At 46.8% G+C, this 17,993-nt stretch overlaps 1 protein-coding gene and 1 long non-coding RNA gene across 8 annotated transcripts in view; one reads left to right on the top strand and one right to left on the bottom strand.

The window, feature by feature from the left end:
• Window positions 1–17,993, bottom strand: part of LOC102164613 (uncharacterized) — a 139,319-nt gene that overhangs the window by 81,340 nt on the left and 39,986 nt on the right. For 3 of the 7 annotated variants that reach the window (XR_014807659.1, XR_014807658.1, XR_014807657.1), the window contains exon 2: window positions 12,216–12,327. This is a non-coding gene — a long non-coding RNA (uncharacterized LOC102164613). Of the gene's footprint in view, window positions 1–453; window positions 1,111–2,133; window positions 5,242–12,215; window positions 12,328–17,993 lie in introns of those variants that run through there. The other 4 variants (XR_014807660.1, XR_002345027.2, XR_014807656.1 and 1 more) reach the window with 4 other exon arrangements.
• TMEM200C (transmembrane protein 200C) lies at window positions 785–7,361 on the top strand. The gene is made up of 3 exons (XM_021096085.2): window positions 785–942; window positions 1,322–1,771; window positions 4,589–7,361. The coding sequence occupies exon 3, from the start codon at window positions 4,686–4,688 to the stop codon at window positions 6,564–6,566; it is 1,881 nt and encodes a 626-aa protein (XP_020951744.2). The 5' UTR covers window positions 785–942; window positions 1,322–1,771; window positions 4,589–4,685; the 3' UTR covers window positions 6,567–7,361.

Genomic DNA, 17,993 nt, shown 5'->3' on the forward strand with positions numbered 1-17,993 from the left:
CAACGATCTTGTAATGGGAACTGTGGGCAGCAAAGCCCTCCTGGGTGGGTTCTGTGGACACTTTACAGCGAAATTCAGAATCTACAACAGCCTCCCCAACCATCGCCACCAAAATATCTGTCTGGACCCCAAAGTTCAGCCAGCACCTGCTTCATCAGCTCTTCTGCTGTTTTCTCCCTGCATCCTGGCCGCCCCATTTCAATAGATAATTGAAATCTTTCCTACTTTCTTCTCAGTTCTCCGTGGGGAAATTCCACTTTGCAATTCTCTTTTCCCTGTCATTTTTACTTTACAGTTGAGAGGGCAGGGATGAGCTGGGAACCAGGATTTCTCTCTCCCTCTCGCTTTTAAAAAATGACGTAGAGAGTTTGGACAGCCTCCCTACCCCCACCTCCCCCCTTTGATTTTAGCCCTGATTCCTGGAGAATTAATAGTTTTCCTTTTAATGCTTACTGATTACCGCACGGGTCCGAGCAGAAGGGGCTGCCAAGGAATAAGCCTCGGAGCTGATTCTAATCTCGGATGAGTCCCAGCTGCCCGCGTCTGGGGGAGCCTCCTTGGTCCCGGGAGGCCGGCCACAAAGCCCAGCGTGGCTGGAGCTCGAGGACAGCTGACAGCGGTTCCACCGGCCCCGCGGGGCGCGCAGCTTGGCGGGGGCGGCTCCACTGGGTCCGCGGAGTTCGCCGGGGGACAACTTACTGTGTTCGCTGTGCGTCCACACTGCAAACTCCCAAGTGGGAGGGGGTACAGCAAAGGCTGTGTCGTGTCCAAGAGTAGAGGCAACAAAAGAGAAGACAGAAGAGGAAAGGCAGGGAGGGAGGCAGACAGGGAGGCGCGGCGCTACCCCATTCTCCCCGAGCGCGCCCCTCGGATGCTGATGGGGAGCCCCTCCCGGAGCGGGGGCCCTTTCCTTCGGCCCCCTCCGGCCCGCTGCTCAGACAGGTAGTTGGGGAGAAAGAACAAAGCTCCCGGCCGGGGCAGGCGGCGGTCCCGAGGCGCCCGGGGGGCGGGAAGGCCGAGGCCCGGGCAGCCCCGCGCCCTGCCCTCCCGGCTCTCGCCCCCGGCCCGGCTCCAGCCCCCTCCTCCGCCTCCCCTTGAGCCTCTTGGTCCTCGGGGGAGCGGTTCTTCCGAAGGGACGCGCGCGCGCTGGAGAGGAAGTGGGGGGAGCCGGGGCGGGGGGGTAGGGAGACGGCCGGGCGGAGGGGGGGGAGGAGGCGGGGGATGGGGCGGGGGGCGGGTGCGCCCCTGAGCAGCTGAGTCGGGCCGGGTACCGACTGCCATCCTGCAGCAATTTCCCTGTGTCATGGCTCCGGTCTCTTAGCAACAGCCGCGGGTCCGGCCGCCCCGAGCCGCGCGTGCAGCCGCCGCCGCCGCCGCCGCCGCCGCCGCGGGCTCAACTCCACCCGGTGGAGCCCGGCGCGCCGCAGCCACACAAAGAGGCGCTGGGCCGGCCGGGAGCGACGCGGGAGGACAAGGCAAGGGGCAGGGGCCGCGGCGGCGGGGAGAGCGGCTCCAGGCAGTATGAGGGATGCGGAGGACCTGACACTTCTTGGAAACTCTTGGAAATGGCTCCCGCCCCGGCACCGGAGGGGGCTGCGAACCCGGGGCGGGCGCTCGCCCCCGCTGGGCTGCTGATCCGCGCTCAGATGGAGGGCCCCGAGGCGCTGTCCCTGCGCTCTGCCGTCGGCTCGGGCTGAAAAAGTTTCTCCATGGTTCCTTTGTGTCGCCTGAGCGCCCGTTCGCCGGCCCCGAGCTGCCCCAGTCTTTCCGGGTAAGTGAGCGATATTGTTTGCTTCCAGTGCTGCCATTTTGATCAATTCTGTCTGTCCCCGGTCCCCGAGCGGCCCCTCCCCAGCCCTCCTGCATGTGCCCGGGTCCCCGGGGCGGGTGATCGGGAGAGTCATTTTCCTGGGCGGGCCACACAGCATGCGCTGCCCAGATAAAAGCGAGTTCAGGATTGCCCTCACTTCGCTCCAGCCTGTCTTCTTTCCAGAGGCGGACTCCCAGCTGCTGCACTCATGTGACTCCAACATAAATAAGCAGACCTAAAAGAAGGGCAGGGGGCTCGCTGCCCTACCAAAGGAGGGGGCCAGGGGTGCAGGACCAGGGTGGAGTCCCGGCAGGGCAGGGCACTCCCAGCCAGTGGGCGCTGAGCCTCAGACGCCGAGTGGGGCTTAATCCATCATGAGCCGAGAACTTGAATGTCTCTTGGAAGCAGTTGTATTTTTAGACATCCCTCCTTTGCTTCCCCCATCCTCCATTCCTTAACCACCGAAAGACCAGCACCAGGCAGTAAATTGCTAGGGCAGCCAACCTCGAATGCCAAGTTTGTTTTCCTTCATTATGTATGAAGAAAACCTCAGAGGTGGGTCTTCCTTGCCATCTGACCTTTGTCGGCATTTCACATCCGATGGAGATACATTACAAAGGAGTTCAGACTTCAACAGGGCTGAAGGAATAATGAACTAGGGAGTTAATTACCAGCTATTAAACTAATTTTAAAGATCTTCTGTAAACGATTGCTGAAATCCATTCTGATCTTCCTCACATTCTACCCAGAGCCAAAGCTGCCTGATGAAGGGAAATACATATGTGTACCTTCTTCCCTCAAGACGTTCAGCATCAGTGTCAATGCCCAACAAAATGTTAGCCCTTCTGTCCTCCAGGAGAGCCACCCTGCCAACTGGGGCTGGGTTTGCTTCTAAAATGTCTGGCTCCTATATCCTTCTTAAAATAATCACAGATCTCCAGATTATTACATTAAAGATGCTGGAGTCTAGGGATCACTTAAACCAGCAGTCTCTATGTTACAACTACATAATAAATGTGTTTATGATGGCATGAAAATGGACAGTAAACTACTCTTATTTTTTCAATCTGTACTTACTGCTGCAGTACCTTCTTAAATCCAAATTAAAAAGGTTTATAGATGTATTCTCTCTAACCCCTCTCTAACCTACCTAGCATTTCTCTCTACTCAAAGCCAACTAAGTTCCAAGGAGATACTGATTTGCAAATATCTTTAATAGCTGATTACCATTTTCTTTTCCACCAGTGGAGAAATGATGCTGCCTGTATAATGGAGGGAATCACGGGCCAAAGCTCTTCACCAGGCACCAATCAAAAGCAAAATTCTACCTAAGTAATCCCACATTTTCAAAGGGTAATTTATTCCAAAACATGAATTATTCTATAAAAGATAAACTACCCAAAGGCTTGTGAGTGATATCTAAGCCTTTCAAACTCATACAATGCCCTTACTTTTAGCATCTCCATTATAGGAGGGAACACAACCAGTGGAACAGAAAATGTTTTACTCTGGGGATCCAGCAGGATTGAAATTTTTAGAAGCTAACAGACATCCACAGAGATGCAGCTGTGCATTTTTACCTACCAAGACTTTCTTATAAACAACTAAACTTCCTATAGGATAGTCTATGCATTCTTGCCACCCTCCTTTCCTAAAAATGACCTCATGAGACAAAGATGAAAACAGCTCTCACTTGGGGAAATGTCATTCTACAAATCATCATTATTATGTACACTGCTGTACCTAGTTAATTGCCTACTTATGCAAATACTCGGATTCTTTAGAGAGATGCTAGCACATTAATAAGGGGTCAGAGGCCATCATGGCAGAGTTCTGCTTTTTTCTTTTAAGACTGTTAATTTCCCCACCTGAGGGGGGGGGGGGACTTTCTCTTGGAGATTCTAGGGGACCTCTCAGATTCCCTGCTGAGATCTAGCACATGACACCTTTAAGGGAGTTCCTCTGAGGCGAGGACGCCAGAAGGAAGAGCGCAGTTACATAACCAGTTACCTAAAACTAAATATTCCACCCCAAGAAGCTGTCCAGATGTTGCAGAAAAGAAATGAGGAACCGGCTGTGAGAGGGATCTGCCTGCCTTGAGCTGTAAGAACAGCGAGAGCCTGGGGACAAGTTGGTGGAGGGAGTTCCACTGCCACAGTACTGACCTCTCTCTGTGGTGTTCTCCCAGCCTTGAACTCCATGTTAATTACCTCGGGTAAATAAGCCGGCTGCCAGGATGTGACTTTTACTTTCCACCCAGGGGAATGATTTCCTTTTGTCTTTATAAAATGGTAACTTTTGTGCCTGTTTTAGGGAGTTTGGACCCCACGCTGACAGATCCCTCTGCTCAGTTAAGAGACTTGGCAGCTCCCCTGGGAAAGCCCTCACCCACTACTTTGAGTCCCCACATGCAGTTTTTACTAATGGTCACAACTCTGTTGGCTGCCAGCCAGGAGGGTTTTAAGTGAGCTATGCTGGCGCATTACCTACAACGTGTGTGGGGGATGGGGGGAGAGCAGGCAGGCAGCAAGGCGTTTTCTCAAAGTGTTTTATCATCTCCTATGAATTACTGCAACAGTATTTATTATTACAACAATGACTCTTCCCTAAGCCATTTACCGCACCCCTTGGCCCCCACGTACCGCACTCGGGTTAGCGGGTAATGGAGGGGGGAGGGGGGCGCACACGAGCTGGTATCCGGGAGCGGGACAATGGCAGCGCGTGGGATGTTGCTGCAGCCAAGCCTATACCCTCTCACTGTCTTCCTCTGCTTTGCAGCAGGAGGAGGTGGCAGAGCAGCTAGTGGGCAGCCGGTGCCCCCCCCCACCCCGCACAGGCCTCCACAGGGGCTAGCCCCGCACTCCACCCGCTCGCCATGATCGCCACGGGCGGCCTGTTGAGGATTTCCGCCAGAAAGCAAGATCCCCTCCGCCCCCCGAGCCAGGTCCCCAAACGCAAGCGGAAAGCCAAGAAGAGGCGCAAGAACGACGTGGTGGTGGTGAAAGGCAAGCTGAAGCTGTGCTCCATCTCCGGGCTCATTGCCCTCTGTGGTATTCTGGTGCTGCTGGTGGGCATAGCCATGGCGGTGGTGGGCTACTGGCCCAAGGCCAACGGGGCCAATAAGGACGGGGTTAAGCAGCTGCCACCCACGGGCAGCGGCCACCGCGTCCCCACGATGACCAACAGAAGCAGCAGTGGCAGCAAAAAACAGTCCGGGAACCACCTGGGGACTCCGGAGGGCGTCAACTCCAGTTCGGTGGGCGCGTCCAGGAGCACGCCTCCAGCGCGGTCCCCCGCCCCTTCTTCGTCCTCCTCCACGTCTGTGGGTTTCTTCTTCCGAGTCTTCTCCGGCTACCTGCACTCTGACAAGCTCAAGGTCTTCGGGCCCCTCATCATGGGCATCGGCATCTTCCTCTTCATCTGCGCCAACGCTGTGCTCCATGAGAATCGGGACAAGAAGACCAAGATCATCAACCTGCGGGACCTCTACTCCACCGTCATCGACGTGCACAGCCTCCGCGCCAAAGACCTGGCTGCAGCCGCGGCCGCCGCCGCGGCCGCCGCCGCCTCCTCTTCGTCCTCTGCCCCCGCCTCGGCGCCCCCCGGGGCCGCGCCGCTCAATGGCTTCCTCGGCTACGTGCAGTCGCGGGGCCTGGAGCTGAAGCCCGGAGGCTGCGGAGCTGCCGGGGACGCCTTCGGGGCGGCGGCCTTGCTGGCCAGGGGCGCGTGGCCCCACCCCGCGGCGCTGGGAGGGGGAGGTGGGGCCCGGGGCGCCGCGTCCCCGCCGGACCTGGCCTCCTCCCCGCGCTGCCCGCGGGAGCCCCCGAGCCTGGCGGAGGCCGTGTACAGCATCTACCGCGAGCGCTCGGGCGTGGCCGGCCGTCGCCGGACCGCTGCCGCGGAGACCGCCGCTGCCGCCACCGCGGCCGCCAGCAGCAGCAGCAGCCCGGCGCCCTGCAGCCCCCCCGGGAGCTGGGGACGCCAGAGCACCGCCAGCTCCCTCGTGGGCTCTTCGTTGAGCGCCTTCGCGCTGCTGCCCCTACCCGGGGAGCGCGACGGGGATGGGGACGCGGAGGGCGCGAGCTGCGGCTGGCAGCGGCCGCCCGGGGAGCGCGGCTCCCGGGAGATCCCGCGGGGCGAGCTCGACCTGAGCTTGACCGACCTCCGCTGCGCCCCGGGCGGCGCGCGCCGGGCGCCCCCCGAGCCGGAGGAGCCCGGGGGAGCGGCGGCCGCGCGCACCACCAGGGGGCAGGGCGGCCGCCTGCCCAGGACCGGCAGGTACGCGGCCCTGCGGCGCCGCAGCACCAGCGGGCTCCCGGACTACCGGGCGCCTCGGTCCCCCGAGCCTCCGCCCACCTCGCGCAGCGCGGACCTAGACCTGAGCCTTCCTGCCCAAGCCGCCTCCCCCTCGCCCTCTCCGCGGCGGGAGCGCTCGCCGCCCGCCGGCCTGGACTCGCCGAGCTCCCAGTCGGATGGGCCATCCTGCAGCAATAAGGGCTACACCCCCCTGCGGGAGGCCGGCACCTCCCTGGAGTCGGTCGTGTACACGGTAGCCGGTGACAGTCCAGCCGGTGAGGCCGCCACCGCCCCGGGTGCGGAGGAGAGCCCCCCGGAGGATCCCAGCCGGGAACCCCCCGCGGCCGAGGCCCCCCAGCCCGGGCAGAGGCACTTTACAAACAAGGAGAAACTCTTCATGATTTCCCGGTCTCACGCCACTGGGGTCGAGGACGGAGAACTGGAAAGTACTGGCATTTAGGGAAAGAGGGAGCAGAAGGGAAAGAGTGAGAAGACAGGGGAAAGGCCCGCTCGAAGCAGTGAACTTAACAGTTCCCTATGTCCTGGTGGGTTTACCCGAGGAAATCAATCGTTCACTACCCAAAGAGCTGCAGAACGTTTGCCTTGAATTGCGTTCATGAGATTCCTGTAGATAACTCCAAGCAATTTTTTTTTTTAAAAAAAAGCAAACTAGTCTTATATGTCCGATGGTGATTGTATGTTCTCTGAAACCAAATGTATTAAAAGGTCAGCAATCTAGTTCATTAGATAAAATTCTCTTAATTTTCTTAGGATCAAAATAATATATTTTTGACAGTAACTGTGCACTTTACTCCAACTTTTTTTTTGGATCCCTAGTTGCCCCAACCTGTATTCTGCCGCTAGTTTCGTCCATAGCTGCTTGTGAATGACAAGCTTTTTTCCTCCTATGCTTTTGCAAAGCATAGAAGGGTTTGTCTCGGTTCTCTGAGAACTGATATTACTATATGAAGTCAAAGCCAAAAGCATGAGTTTGTCCGGAAAGAGCATTTTCCTTACCCTACCCCCACTCTGCTCATCCGACTGCCCAAAGGCCTCTTTATTTTTTAAAAGGGTATTTACATTTTGCTATGAGAGTACCTAATGGAGACCGAGGGGGCCAGCCTCTAGATGGACTGTTACTCCTAAATTCACTGTATCAAGTACACGATACTTCATGGAGTATTATCACACCTGTATTGAAAATAGCATTAATATGAAAAATCTTTTTCTAATAAAAGAGGTTTCCAAACAAACAGTTACACATAACATTGCCTCATTTTGCCTTGAAACTAATACTTCTAACACATGTAAAACATTGAACAGTTCAGCTGGTAAATCTAAAATATTTTGCTATCGCACGGCTACTGTGATTCTAGCTGCCTTCCCTGGAGGTGCTCAGCACCATCCTCAATCAATTTCCAGCATATTTTTAACTTTTAAATAGAGGGTAGAATTGAACATTGGGGAGTTTTTCTTTCAAATGGAATGAAACATTAAACAGTAATTTTCTGCAGTAGTCTTGTTTACCTCTACATATTAATTTACAGAGCACCAGGTTTAATATTTCATTTTCATCTTCTTGGAGTCGACGCTTTGGTTTTTGCTTTTAAGTTCATGATCTTGAATCCCTGGCCTGCCTAGGCTAACAGGTAATGTTTCAGTAATGTGGTGGATCTTTTACACTTAATTGTATTCAAAGTCAATTCATTCATTTCCAAGACCATTAGACAAATGCAGTAACTAGTGGACCCTTCTGAAGCCCTCTTCCCTGGAGTATGAGCTGAACATCTTGGGAATGTACTATGTTTGGCTGTTCCATACACAGCTGAGGCTATCATTGCAGGAGGTTAAAATACTGATTTTCAAGGGAAAGTCAGTCAGAGATACGGCCATGCTCATCTCCATGGGTGAAGCAGTGGGTCCAGTAGAAAAAGGGCTGATTCAGGGGTGACACTGGAACCCCCCTCCCAGCCCCCGCTTTTGGCATCTGTGACCTAGAACAAGTCACAGATGCTGAATCTCAGTGGTCAAGTCTATAGCTAGACATACCTCATAGAGCTGTGAGGGGCAGAACAAGGGGTTATACCAGCAGAGCCAAGTCGTTTAGAGCGATACTCAAATACAGTGGTTATCATAATTATTATTATTATCATATTACCTGGATGCGTGCCTTAGAACCCTGGGCTTTCCCTCCACCTGAGTTCAAGAAAGCCTGGGCTAAAATCTGCAATATCCACTTACAGTCTGCATAAATGGAGGCAAATCACTTAATCCCTCTGGGCCTTGGGCGGATGAAATAATCTTTATGATTGCCTTCAGCTCTGAAAGCTTTGCTTCATTTCAGGGTGTTTTTTTTTTGTTTTTGTTTTTGTTTTTGTTTTTGTCCTGGATATAATCATACAGTATTTGTACATACAGCTTGGCCAGGTAAATATACTACTTCATAACTACCATTTAGCCCAACATTGTGTAATCAGTTTTTAAAGGACCTCGTTTATTCTCAGATTGAATCTGCATTAAGGTAATAACACACTTTAAAGCTGTGGATTAATTCATTTGACTCTTGCATAGAGCAAAAGTGAGTTGCCACTCGTAAGAGTGACAAACATAATCCTATGTCCAGGTAGTGTTAAATTTCACCAGTCTCAACTGTTTTATCACACATACGTATTTTAGAATTTCCAGTTTTTCTTCTCCATTCCCGTACATACTGAGTGATTTAGATACTGACAGAGAATTTGATGAGTTGTTTAAAAAGAAAAAGCAGGCCCTAGTGCTCTAAATGCTGTTTGCAGACCTCGGAAAATGCACTGTAAGACATTTAGCAAAATATAAAGCCACCGCCTCTTAGTTTAACTAGAGAGGAATGGGCAGAATACTTATATCTTACAAACTTTAGACAATTCAGTCCCACCAACTGTTAAGTTAATCAACTTAACAGATTGCCTCCTTATGTTAATCAGATTAAATAAAAAAATTCAAAAACTCATTGATTTCCTGAACACAGGCCCTCTGAAATTAAGTAACTTCAGCACATTCATTTAGCTCAGTATCAAGTCACATTTATCTTAACCACGGAGCAATTAAACTGGATTTTTTTTTAACCTGAAGATAAAGGATGAGCCCAGTTTTCCAGATCTTGGGAAGAGCTGGGCTTTCATCAGACCTCAGAAGGAATCTTCCGCAACCATGACCAAAGCAATTCACAATCCTTCCCCCCACCCCGCCTTTTTTTATTAAGGGCAAACATGCAGCATATGCAAGTTCCCAGGCTAGGGGTCAGGTCAAGCCATGGCAACTGGGGATCTGAGCTGCATCTGCGACCTACGCCACAGCTCATGGCAACACCGGATCCTTAACCCACTGAGCAGGGCCTGGGATTGAACCTGCATCCTCATGGGTACTAGTCAGGTTTGTTACCACTAAGCCACAATGAGAACTCCACAATCCTTCCCTTTCATGGAAGCAGGGCTCTTCTGCAGTAATAATGCTCCCTGTTCCCTACTTCTTACTCTGGACCATGTTCTGTTCCGCATGCACTGGACAAATCATCCCCACTGCTGCTCACTCAACTCTCTCCAGGTAGTGTTATTATTATCCCCACTTTAGAGAGAAAGACACTGAGGTCAGGATGGTGGAGAGGTCTCACCCAGGTTACACAGCTGTTGAATGGTGGAGCCAGGATTTACACAGAGCGTTCAGGATTAGCTGTACCTCTACAAAGATGCTGAGGTGAAGCTGGCATTTCTGGATGTCGTCAATGGATATCCTACATTTTTAGCATCCAGCTTCATTCCCTTCCAGAAACTCTTCTTCGGGATGTCCAGAGACGTGTTAGAAGGCTCAGCCAGTTCAAGGCTGGAGTGTGCCCTTAGGTCTTCAGACAGATCTAATTAAGGTCATATGCTTTGTGACTTTGCAGGGTTTGCTGAAGTGAACTTAGATCATGGAATCAGCCCCCCCCTCCTTTATTGATACATGAGGTCACTAAGAATTAGAAAGACGGAATAATTTGTTAGAAGGCAAATAGCAGTGGCAGGACTAGAATGTTAAAATAATTGCACTAACTGGCATCTGCATTGCCCCACATCTGAATTTCTATCATACTAATTGGGTGACCATGGACAAGCTACTCTATGTCTCTGTGTCTCGATTTCCTTTCCTATACAATGGGAATAATAATGACACCTGCCCCATGGGACTGATGCAAAGATTAAGCGAATTCACACCTGTATAGAGTGCTTACAACAAGCTTGGCACAGAGAGGATGTTATCAAAAGTTTAACAATTTTACTTAAAATTAACCAAGAGTTCCCTGGTGATCTCGTGGTTTAAGGATCCAGTGTTGTCACTGCTGTGGCTCGGGTTCCATCCCTGGCCCAAGAACTTCTACATGTTGTGGGCATGGCCAAAAAAAAAAAAAAAAAAAAAAAAAAAAAAATCAACTGCTAAATAGAATCATTTTATATGGCCCTCCTTTTTATTAACAGGATCACATTAGCTTTAAAATCTAGAGTGTAAGGCAACATAGCAAGTCGATTTGAAGGGGTTTTGAAACACCATACCTGGGTTTTCACATCCATTACCTGGAGATAAGAAAGAGCATCTGACTCATGGAATTCATGATTTAAATGAGGGCTACATAAACTAATATACTTAACGAACTTAGAACCACTACTGGCACAGATAAACCTTCGGTACATGTTAACTACTATTATTAAGGCAAAATAGAGAAAAGCAATTAGTAGGCTAAATTTACTTCTCAGTTGTTAGGGACAACCACAAACTTACTGTACTGAAAAGTCTCTATAATTTGGGTATATTAGAAAAAAGAACATGAAAAGTAAGGACTGAGACTCCTACAAGGCCCCTATTAGCCCACCAGAACAAGAAGAAGAGCTGGATGCATGTTTCTCATGGTCCCGGCATCATACAACAAAGAATGAAGACACAAACGGCTTACTTTGCTGCACTTGGCCATGATTATTCCATTTCTTCCATGTTTTTTATGAGGCTGGTTGCATCAGAAAGACCAGGCTAGCCACCCTGATCCCCCAGATCCCAGCCCCTGTCTACGAGAGCAGTGGGCTTTTAAACTGTCTCCACAAAAGTTTTTTCTATACAAGCTTTTCTTTAGTCATTTTCTGTGCTTTTTAAAAGATGCATTTTGAAAAAAAAATTTTTTTGAGTTAGAGAACTTAAAAAAAAAGCAAACCCTGCCAAAGACACTAAATCAGAACAAACTAAGTATATGAATTTGTATTTTTATCAGAATAGTATTTTTGTCAAGATATTATCTTTCTGTATCTATCTATATCTATATATCACATTTTACAGTCACATAAAGAACAGGATTGATCTTTGTGGAGTCTTTTTTCTCTGGACCCAGACCATTGTATTATTCATTTATTTTATTTAGGACTAAAAATCATTGGTGACCATTGTTTTATTTATTTACCTATTTCGGACTGAAAATCATTGGGTGCATACTTAGACTAAATTTTTGAAGGACAAACTCGGAAACACATTCTAAGGCTCCCTCCTCCACCCTCTCTCTCTCTGGGGAAATCATCTTTTAGGTGTTCAAAAGGAATGACTTCCTTAAATGGATATGAAAATTATATATTTTAAGGCACCACAGATTGGGGAGTCCAATTGCACTAACAACGATAGTCAAACAGCCACCTGCTGCCTCCAAAGACGAGGGGAGCAGCTTATATTGTGTGTGCTGTCCATTTCTCGATGATAGCAAAAAGGGGCAGGCGGTGGGAGGGCGAGGGGGGGGCGGGGAGGTCCCTCTGGGCATGATCACAGAAGGAATTGCAGATGACCCCCATCCTGGGAATTTAGTCTGCATCCCTGAGCCAAGTTCCTTCCCTTTCCAACTTCTCAAACGTACCCATTCAAGTTTCAGCTGGCTCCCAGACCTCGCCCATCAACTGCACCAGCCTGTGAGATGGCCCTGTGTGACCAACACGATGTAGGGCTGGTCCATCACTAAAATAGCAATTTCTTTTTTCTGCTCATGATGTTGCCGTCAAAGGACTGAAAAAGCTTAAGCAGATTCACCTGCAGCATCGAGCCTGCTACATCACCTGTGCCACTTTACCTGTGGTTCTGATCCCAGGCTGTGACGCAGTCCTGCTCAGGGTGAGAAGATCAACCACCAGTCGCAATGGAGGAAAGAAGGGGGTAGGCCCAAATGTGGATGAGACCGAATCCTGCCAAAAGAGAAAGGCAGAAAAGCTTTTTGTTTTACAAATGAGCACTTGGTTACCCTTTTGCAGATCATTTGCCTGCAGACAAGCATCTTAAAATGAAACATTGGGGTAACTTTGATTCCCTAGAAAATAGTACTTTAGCAAATGCATGGCTGAGCACTGATTTGTACATTTTCTAATATTTTAGAAATTAAACATAACGTTGCATTATTGGCACTAACCCACCTGATACTAGGAACTCCTGAACATCTAGTAAGTTAAAAATGGGAGAAGAGAAATCTACTGGCCAATTTACAAAGAATTTCATTTTTTTTTTCTTCTTAGGGCAGCACTTGCAGCATATGCAAATTCCCAGGCTAGGGGTGGAATCAGAGCTGCCAGCCTACACCAGGGCCATGGCAACATGAGATCCAAGCCACATGTTCGACCTACACTGCAGCTTGCAACAAGGCTGGACCCTTAACCCACTAAGTGAGGCCAGGGATGCAACTCACATCTTCATGGATACTACTCAGGTTCTTAACCCACTGAGCCACAACGGGAACTCCCAAAGAATGTTGAGAAACTCAAATACCTCTAAACTATGCCTATCATTTCAAAGGGAGAAAGTACATAAGTTATTATAAGGGGTTCAATGAAAGCAAAACAAGCCAAAAAAATACTTTGTCTCAGGGCAGGACTTTGGCTATTGCTTTGTTTTATGTGACAATAGCCTCACTCCATTTAATACAGCTTAAGGCTTAAAAGAAAATAACTTCACCCTTAGGAATAAACAGGTTTAGCTGAAGCTGCTGTCCTTTGGGTAAAATACTTAATTCATTTTCAGATCAATTCAGATTTTTAACTGCCCGTTTTAACCAGGTGGCAGGTAGGCACTGTGCAAGGTGAGGGGGGATTCAGCTACAAAGCACACAGAATCCCAGACCATGGGCTTTGCAGTGGTGTTATTGATAGAGGCACAGAACCAATCATTTCAATACAGAGTAAGAATTATGAGAATTATGAGAGTTATGTGGCTGAATCTTAAGAAATGAAGAAAATGTCAGCTGGGTAAAAAAAAAAAAAAAAAAAAAAGTGAGAAAGGTGGGTCCAACGGGCTAAGCAGCCTGAGGGGAACCAGCATGGAAGAAAAACACAATTTAACAAGCTGGATCATCACAACATGCCATAACACAATACGTCTCTTCCTGAATAACCCCACCATGGCAGACAGAGTGAGGTGTTTGTTTTAAAAAACCCCCAAAAAAGCGAGTTTCCCAGTGGCTCAGGAGGTTAAGGATCCGGTGTTGTCGCTGCTGTGGCACGGGTTCCATCCCTGGCCTGGGAACTTCATGTGCCTCAGATGTGGCCCAAAAAACCACAACAAAACCCCCCAAACAACCATAAAACTATGTATCTATGGGAAATAGACAGATAGACGTATAGATGGATTGATTTCTCCTTTTACAAGTGGCAGAGGCATTTTTGGAATCCAGATTAAAATGATCCGGGCATTCAAGTACTCAAAATATATGTTCTCTACTATCAGATACTTAACTATCCCCATTTACAACTGACCTTGACCAGGAGGACTTCCTACATGTGAAGCATCAGTACATGAAACTAAGCATATTCTCCTCGGACCCAAGATGTCTTTATGAGCAAGAACTATTTTTGCTGACTCACAGATTGCTTTAAAATTACCATTTACTTTAAATGTTCGAGTTCTGGAAATCACTTCTCCGGGTGTGCTATAAAGTCATGGGACCAGGTAGGGAACACACCTGGTGTGTTTCCAGCAGGGGGGATCGTGCTGTGGATCATGGGCTTTGAGGATCAGAAACAGCATGACCTCAAGGCTATTATATCAAGGCCTCAGGACATTTTTGCAGAATCTAGATGGGATAACTGAGTATATTTCTACATTAATTTGCAACACCATTTATAGCAGAGCAAAAATAATTTATCTTTGTTAGTAAAGCAACGCATTCTTTTTTTTTTCACATCCATGTTCATGGCAAAAGGAAAGAGTATTTAAGGCCTGGTTGTTCTGTTGCAATTAAGACCGAGGTAAGTATTCTTTATGAGTATTCTATTCTGAGTATTCTTTATGCTCATAAATGTCTAGGTAGCCAGTCATTGCAGGTTTCGGCCGGGATAATGGCACTGTATAAATGTAGCCTAAAAACTTCATTTACACACAAAACTGCAAACTAAAAGACAGGAAAAAAACTTTACTTTTTTCAGTACAAGTATTCAAATAAAGTAAAAAAAAAATAGCATTAGTCTTTTTGAATGTCACACATTTTGATTACTTCAAAATCTTTCAGTGCATAAACAGTCAAGGGAGAGACATAAAATATGTGTATATTTGTTTTCTAATCCATGAAAGTGAGAATTTTGCAAAAGCGCTTTCCATTATAGCGCAAGTTCAACAGATATTCTTGATTCCAGTTTTATTATCAGAGCTGCTAAGTACATCTTTCCATTGGTGAGAGATTTAAAATGTGGAAAGACTGGTAAAATAAGATGCTATAGCTAATATGGCATGATAAATGATGTCAGGAAGAAAAGGGAATTCTTGATAGAACAAGAAAATTCAAAAGACTAGTTTGGTGACTTAAATGCTAATCCTTCTGCTTATATAATCACTCCATTCATTGTGTTTGGAGCACAAAATATGACTTCAGTGCTTGACGTTAGATTGTACAATTCCTTCCATCTGCATTCCTAGTCTCACTTCAGCCTTATGCCTCAGAACATTTCTTGATTTATTGGTCTTGCTTGGGATTGCTATTTAAGAAAAAAAAATGAATGCATTTATAATAATAGTCATAATAATAATAACTTATATAACAATAATCATCATAGGCTTAAAGAAGCCCAAAGAATAATCTAAGTACTTTACTAAAATATAGTAATTGTGCCCAGTTTTTTAAATATCTTCTCAAATAGAGAGTAAATTGAATGACATCTTCTTGAAACACATGCTGCCCAAATACTTAAACACAAAGTGCATGTTTGCAACCTTCTCCTTTCTTAATCCCATGGATTTTGGACCTAAAACTGTCTTTTATTTTTATGATATATTCTAAGTTTAAATTTAGGGGCCATGTTTTCCAAGATTTATTTTATTACAAAGTGAATGAAAAAGAAATTTAATAAGCTATAACTGCTTGAAAAAAAAATGCCAGCTTTGATTAAGTCAACAACAATTAAACATAACACTTACAAATAAATTGAACAGAGCATCTGGCTAGCCTGTATGGATGAATCATCTTCAATGAAAGTACCAAGTAATAGTAAAAAAAAAAAATTTAAATGATATAAAAAAACTTCTTTCAGACATGATTAGGGCCATGAGTAAAAATAATCCAAGTTGATGTGTGGCAACTTCTACTGCAGCATAATTTTAGAAAATTATTTGGTGATTGTATAAATGTGACATGCCTGAAAAAATGTTAATTAAACCAGTTTACACAATGGTTGAGATGTATAATTATTTAGCCATGCTCCCACAGTCATTTAGAAGGAAATTGTTAAGTTCCAATTCTAAGAGGCTGTTGGGGATGCTGAGCCCTGGAGCCGGTGGTTGAAAGCAAAGCCTTTTCCATCCCCTGAAAATGATGAGGTTTAGCAGTGTCACAGTCTTGCCGCATTCATCTCTACTTTCATTTACCCACATTAAGAAGATCAACTTCAACAGCAATGCAGAGCTATATCTAAATGCCTTTCCTTGTCCCAATATTGTTTAGCATGCTTAATTCATGGAACAAAGACAGTGATAAAATATTAAACCGGGCCTCAGAATGAATAATCCAGTCATTGTATCCTTTGATTTATAAGTGATCCATGCAATCAATCTTCAAGGCAGAAGAAGGGGAGATGGCTGAGAAGATGAGACAGAGGGCCTCTTCAAGTTTGGAGCATTTTTACCAAAATATCCTAAAACTGATATGAGTGCCCAAGGTTGATATCTGGGTCTTGGGCAGGAATTATAGACTGGGGATCAGGATGCTAAGAGGAAAATTAGGATTCACGATGGAAGTATCCAGTGGGAGGACTCCTGGAAGTGACAAATACAAGGAGACCTCAGAGGTGTCCACCAGTGGTCCCACTGCAGCATGCAGCAAGGTCATTTTTGCAACTACTGCTTTATCTTGAAGTCTGTGAACACAAGGAAGAAAATGCTTGCTTCGAGCAGAGAGCAGTTCTTATGGCACAGATCGACCTTCAGAAAATCACCAAATACCCAAACTTACTTCCTGTGTCCTCGGATCCTGTCATAGCCCATGCCTAGAAGAAAAGCACTCATATTTATAGTAGCGAAGTGGATCTGTGAGTCTCATGGCCACTTTGTATATTATGTTTCAATTTCCTATCAGGTAGTTTGTATACTCATTACGCAAACCACAGTCAACATCATGAGCATTAAGTGAAGACCTGAATATCTAAGAAGCTCTGGGCCTTGCCAAGTGGGCTTAATGAAACTAGGAAAAAGCCCTGAAAGTAAAACAAAACAAACAAATGTCAATTTTCCAGGCACCAGAATTGATTTCAGGCCAAATTTGCATAATTAAATTAAAATAAAATGGGACTCATTCATTATGCAACTAAGTTAGTTTGAATAGACAGGATTTTTTTTTTTTTTTTTTTTTTTTTTTTTTTTTTTTTTTTTACCCTAGACTCTCATTAGAAAATTCAGAGATGGTCAAAATAATCTTGGAAGAGCTTGCGTTTGTTCTGATGCCAGTTGGGCCTATTTTAAGGGACAATTTGCTGCAGAGAGAGTGCAAAGAATTCAGAGTGTAACACCATGAACAGTCACTGGTGGGGAGGATACCCTCTAGGTGAACTTGCTTCTCTCTGGTTTATTCTTCCTAGAACCAGTCTATGAACTTCTCCTCGAATTTCAAGGCAGAACATAATCCTAAGCAAAACACGGCAAGAGCAATGCAAATTTGATCTTCTCACACTACTTTATGCCTTGGGCGGTTCATTTAAATAGCATCATTAATTTTCACGTCAAGGATGGTTTTCCATAGTCCACAATAAAGCGCCCAAGCCTGGGTCTAATTGGCATAAACGTGGTGAGAATTTTAGCACTGTTAAAGGACGAACCGTTTGATTTATGTTAAAAATGATCTATCCTGTTTTATTCTTATTGAACACCTACACTGATCCTTGATCTATGTTCCCCTAACCGTCTTGTGCTAGAATGCTCGCGCTCTGGTGAGCAATTCCAAAAACGTTTTAAACAGAGGAGTCGGTCTTGAAAATATATCAACACCCCATATTCAGATGCTTTGTGCAAAAATCACTTTCTCATGCTTTTATCCCTAGGTGACTCAGAGCATCACATGTTTTGTTTGGTGAGCCACAATTTTAGATCTCCCTGCATCTTGCTCCCCCTACTGTTGAGCAGATGTATGTGCTTCCTAAAATAAAAATAACCGCAATGGTTCAAGGCTTTAGATGCTTTTTCGCCCCCGGCTGCCCCCATCCCCTGGTCAAGATGTGAGGCAGTCGAGATAATACAGGTCTCCTTCTATCACGACTATGCCCAGCAACAGCATAAGTCCACTCTTTATTCTTTCTGGATTCTCTTACATGGCTAGGCTCACATCTTGACGATGTGAACAAAAGTCCGTTGCCGGGGTCACTGCCTGTTTTTCCTGACCAGGTGT

This window comes from Sus scrofa, chromosome 6, assembly GCF_054392235.1.
Source record: "Sus scrofa isolate SSC_HxYL_T2T_F1_AM1 chromosome 6, Sscrofa_HxYL_maternal_Yorkshire_Landrace_v2.0, whole genome shotgun sequence".
Classification (NCBI taxonomy): Eukaryota; Metazoa; Chordata; class Mammalia; order Artiodactyla; family Suidae; genus Sus; species Sus scrofa.

Excerpts from the sequence above, each read along its gene's own strand:
- TMEM200C (XM_021096085.2), top strand. The coding sequence starts at position 4,686 with ATGATCGCCACGGGCGGCCTGTTGAGGATTTCCGCCAGAAAGCAAGAT.